General features: G+C 37.1%; 1 protein-coding gene across 3 annotated transcripts in view; it reads right to left on the bottom strand.

Moving 5' to 3' along the window:
- Positions 1-5503, bottom strand: part of b4galnt1a (beta-1,4-N-acetyl-galactosaminyl transferase 1a) — a 19668-nt gene that overhangs the window by 8769 nt on the left and 5396 nt on the right. For all 3 annotated transcript variants that reach the window (XM_008413646.2, XM_008413645.2, XM_008413648.2), the window contains exons 2-6: positions 2755-2969; positions 2488-2670; positions 1484-1590; positions 1296-1333; positions 555-735 (exon numbers count right to left, since the gene is read on the bottom strand). In XM_008413646.2, coding sequence (XP_008411868.1) covers positions 555-735; positions 1296-1333; positions 1484-1590; positions 2488-2670; positions 2755-2969 — 724 coding nt within the window. The remainder of the gene's footprint in view (positions 1-554; positions 736-1295; positions 1334-1483; positions 1591-2487; positions 2671-2754; positions 2970-5503) is intronic.

A 5503-nucleotide genomic window follows, 5' to 3' on the forward strand; every position in this document is an offset into this window, starting at 1 on the left:
ACCTTGTGAAGACTTACAGAAAACGTTTGATCTCCGTCATTGCCAACAAAGGGTATATAGCAAAGTATTGAGATGAACTTTTGTTATTGACCAAATACTTATTTTCCACCATATTTTGCAAATAAATTCTTTAAAAATCAGAAAATGTAATTTTCTGGATTTTTTTTTCTCCTTTTGTCTCTCATAGTTGAGGTACATCTATGATGAAAATTACAGGCCTCTATCATCTTTTTAAGTGGGAGAACTTGCACAATTGGTGGCTGACTAAATACTTTTTTGCCCCACTGTATATCAGGTGCATAATCTTAGCGGAAGCTGCAATGCTGCACTTGTGAAAGCAAATGAAGTGAGTCTCAGACATCACATCTAAGTACCAAACTTCCAGAAGTGACACGGTCGACAAAAAGAAAACAGAGGAAAAAAAAAAGGCAAGAATGAGAATTCATTTTTACTTGGAGAAAGAGAAAGTTCTCTTTTGATTTGGAATCTTTCCTCATTTTTTTTTTCAAAATTGTTCCTGACATGGTGTCATGATGTTAAAATGTGAACTTTACCTAGGTCTGATGTCATCGGATGAAATATGGTGTTGGTATATGTGACAAACTGGAGCTGCCTGTTCAGAGCGGAGAGAGCCGGGCTCGACAGTGAAATGTGCTTTTTGCCCATTCCTTTTACAGAGACCCTGTCCACTGTGGCAGCAACGTCAAAGGTCCCCATTGTCGCTGTCAAATTTACCTGTTTTTAGACAAGATTTGGTTACACTTAATTTGAAGGGGGGTGAATAAGACTGACATGACACTTTCATAAACATGACATAACACCTGTCCTGAACATGAATAAACCTTCATGAATATTTGTAACTGTTGTCATAAAGCGTCATTCAGTAAATTATGACAATTTTAATACAAAGTTGACATTCAAAATGTCTTTGTTATGACAACTTGACATTAACCAAGAAATCATTACTGATATAAATTTGTTATAAAAGTATTACTGATTGCACTTTTAAAAATTTGGTAATTTTTAAAGGTAAAGTTTAATAACATTATTTATTATTCAAAGACATTTTGAACACTTTGTATTAAAAGTGTCATAATTTACCGAATGACGCTTTATGACAACAGTCATAAATATTCATGAATGCTTATTCGTGTTCATGACAGGTGTTATGTCATGTTTATGAAAATGTCATGACAGTCTTATTCACCCCCCTTCAAATAAAGGGTTACCCAATATTTTTTAAAATAAGAATAAGCCACATAAAACAATCTGTAAAAAAATAAAATAAGAGTTACCGTATAGCTGTTTCTGCCTTCCAGTCTGAGACCCAGACCTGTGGAGAGAGTGGTGATGTGGATGGAACGCATTAATGGAGCAGAAGACAAAAATAAGTTCACTAGTAATTAAACTCAAGATTGGATATTAAAGTAAACTGTTTATACCACAGATCCTGACACCATCTCATGTAATTAAGTATTATCACCTGGGATGATGATTGTTTTGAGGGGTAGCACCTTCACTCCCTGGGTAGGATACTGAAGAGGATTGTCAGCCTCTGCAATGACGAGCATATCTGCTGGAGAGTGGGACCTACATGCAAATAGGAAAAAACAAGTTGTTCTGGCTGAAGCTACTCGAGTTCACCAGGCCGACCTCTTTTCTACAGTAACGCAGTTAGCCTGCTGACGCTTCCACACTGATAGAAATACATTCACATAGGGCACAGAAAGTTTCAATTTACATATGACTCAAGCATTTCCATCAAGTACTAGTGCAACGAGGTACTATTAACTGATCAGATTAATAAAATAATGACATGCAATGGAGTTCCTTTATCTAAAATAATAAACTAAAGAACAATATTCTACTTTCTTCATTATTTGGCCAATTAAAAACCTTGAATATCCAATTTTTTTCTTTAGATAGCAACACAAAGTTTACTTTTGGTGTTGTAAAATAAAAAAAAGATCATTTAAGTGTTGAATAACTCAAAAGTCAGATTTCTTTTTCAATGTCCTTGGGATGAAGTGTTAATTGTTAATGATGCGCAGCCTGGTTTTTCATGTCGCTATGATTAAGAGCTATTTGTGTGAGCTTCATAGATCAGTGCTCAATCTGTGGTATTGGAGGAAAGGTTTAAAAAGTCCTGAACAAACTTGTAGCTTTCGTTGTGAGAGTAGGTGCTTGCTGCAAAGCCAAGCAGTATACCGGGAGCTGCACTCTGAAAATCGACTTATTGATGCCCTTTGAAATACTCTCACTTTCATTGGTGTGTGACTTTCTCTAAAAACAAGATGCAGCCTGTTTGTCTGTCAGACAAGGTATGTTGATCAGTTACTCTCAGATGAAACCATTAAAGTTTTTCCACAACATCTGGTGACGCATATCAGATAGTCTAAACTAGATCCCAAATTCTTCAGAGCACACTCTGCGTCTGTTGAGATGAGAGAAGGGTTTGGTCACAGTACTCTTATCTTTTACTTTTACCTTCTCAAAAACTGGTGGTACTCCTCTGCTCTCTGTTGCTTTACACTCTCAGGATCAGATTGCATCGCTAAGAACGCCTGCTGGAGGTTGTGAGCCCAAACACGAGGGAAGAGTAGATCAGAGAACGGTAAACGGAAGGTTTCCTCTCCGGCCTGGCACACACATGCGTTCTGAGGCAACTGGCTGTGGGAGACGTTGAAGAAAATTCGTTGGTCAAGGATGAAGAGACGAATTTACAGTTAACGAAAAAAGGAATAACATTGACACCTTGCCACATTTTCTTTGATCTTGTAGGGAATGTCAGAATAATCAGTCATGATGCGTTGACTTTTCTCATTGAGCAGTTTTTGGATTCGACTGCTTTGTCTTTGTTGTATGTTGACTTCTAATGTGTCTTTAGGGCTCCAAAGGTAAATGAGGACAACCAGCAACAAAGCAAGAAACACACTCACTTTCAGGCCCCTTCTGCAGTTAAAATGCATCTGGAGAAAAATGACAGGAATATTAAAATGACATGACAGAAACACACAAATGGAGATAGAGGACATTATATCGTTTTACAAAGCAGGATTGTAACTTTTTTCCCTATAAAGAGGAAGGTTCTCTCCTAGGGATGAGTTTTACTTGCTGGAAATCTGCTAATGACATAAACTAGAAGATTTCGCAATTGACTTGGCCTGCTGGTGATCTGACAGCCTGAAACCAAAGATCTCATGTTTTCCCTGATCAGTGAATGGACCACAAATAAGACTTTACCGTAGCTGTTCAGTGTAAATATATTTGTAAAAAGCAGCAGTTGATGCAGATAAAGTTTGAACTCTGCTGTTGATCATATTTTGGTGTATAGCTACTGCAGTGTACACAGAGTATCTGTGGTCAAGTAGCTTTCTTGTGTTACCTGGCTTATCAGATTTGATAAAAGCGGCATTTTACCAAATTTGATATTATGGACATAATGTGTCTTATTCTATAATGTTAACCTGCTTTAACCAGAAAATCTTAAGGACAGAAATGCTTTAATTCAAAATTAACTTGCTGGTATCACTCATTTTAAGTCTTATAATAAAGTGACATCAAATGAACTACTAGTCTCTCGCAGCAGCAGCACAGGTTGCATGCTCTATAGTCTACACCCTTCCTGCAAGCAACACAACAAAGAACATCTGTTAGTTATCTCAAACATCTATTCAGGCAAATTAGAATGTAAATAAATTAGAATGTATCTAGCCCTTCTCAAATAGATATTCTTGTTCATAATGTTACTTTCTCCTTGCATGTAGCATTAGGTAATGTCTTCACCTCGTACTTGTGTGCTGTAAAGGCAGGATGTGGTGACGTGAGTTGTACAAATAACTTTGTACAAATAACTTTGTACAACTCACAGAGTAGACTCTGACTACTCTGACTATGAGGTGAATAAGAAAACAGTGGAACATGTTCCAAAAGGGAAAGTCCAGGAGATAAGCATAAAGTCGTAGATAGAAAGGTTGAGTGATTCATATTGGCAGCTATGGCCCTTCACTGAAAGATTCATGAGGGTTATGAGGGTTTGTAGGATACTCTTCATGGGTATTACATTCAGTCCACAAGGATATTCATAAACTTTCGGTGAACATCATACATCCATTATTTATTCACTCATCCCGTCATGCAAATAAATTCATTTTTCACAAATTGTGCACAAATCTCAGTGTCAGAGTGTTCGAACGCTGTTTGACTTTCAAAAAAGACAAACGTCGACCTGTCTCTAATTTATTGAGCCGTTTCCTTTCCCTTTTGATAAATAATTTTCACAACACCTTCTTGTCCCTCATCAGTGTGTGACCTCTGAAATATATTTATGAAAGAACAGTCAAAACTTCTAATAAAAACATTCCTAAACCTTCTTGGAGAGCCTTTCTGGAAAGTCACGGCCATTTTGGCTACAACAGGCTGACATCACTATAAATTCTATGACTTACTGTAGAATATCATTATAACTCATATATGTGTATACATGCTTAAAAGTATTAACTCAGTTGAATAAAACATCGAGATTCCTCAGCATGGAGTGAAATGGGAGCAAATTAGATGCAAATTGTGAATGGCTAGACAGAGAAGGAGGGTGAAACTGAGCCCTGTGGGTTCAGTTTTACCCATAAGGCTAATTGTTTATGGTAGCTGTGTAACCAGAAACAATCATTTAAGTTTTTTTCTCTGACAAAACTCTAAAAGATTTTGAGCCACCTAAGCACATAAAGTTTACTTTGTGAATCCAGGGCTGGGTCCGGGTTGCCTAAGGCAGCAGTTCCCAAACCTGTTCCTCCAGTAGCACTGGAATGCTGCCTATCATGCTTTAGATGTGTCTCTGTTTCCGGATCACTGATTCAAATGACTGCAGAGCTCCTCTGCAGCCACCAAATGCTGCAGAAGCCTCCTGGTTCTATTCTATTCAGGACCTATTCATTTAAGTCAGGTGTTTGGTAGCAAGAAGGCACCTAAAAAATGCAGCACAGGGCTGCTTGAAGGTATGTGGTTTGGGAACCACTGGCTTAGGGTGACCATGTTTTGATTCCCCCCCCCCCAAAAAAAAAAAAAATAAGAGGACACTGGCCCAGTCCTGAAACAGACTAGGGCTGCACAAGATCAACATTGGTCATTTTCTAACAAAATCAGTATCAGTTTAACAGTGGTAGAGAAAGTACTCAAAAAATTTACTTAAGTAAAAGTACAAATACACAGACAAAAATGTACTCAAGTAAAAGTCAAAGTACCACAAACATTTTACTTAAGAAAAAGTAAAAAAGTACTGACTTTTAAAAATACTTTAGTATTAAAAGTAAAAGTACTTGCTGAATGCATTGCCTAATCGCTAATATCATTAAGTGTACCAATCGTATTTAATTTTAATACATCAGTAATGTGCCATTTTAATAATCAATGCCACAGATAAAGCATGTTTTTATTGTGTTTACTCTGTAACATAGTTTAGACTTAGATATGTGATTCTATGCATCATAATTTCAGGGATGGAAAC

Source organism: Poecilia reticulata, linkage group LG7 (assembly GCF_000633615.1).
Source record: "Poecilia reticulata strain Guanapo linkage group LG7, Guppy_female_1.0+MT, whole genome shotgun sequence".
Classification (NCBI taxonomy): domain Eukaryota; kingdom Metazoa; phylum Chordata; class Actinopteri; order Cyprinodontiformes; family Poeciliidae; genus Poecilia; species Poecilia reticulata.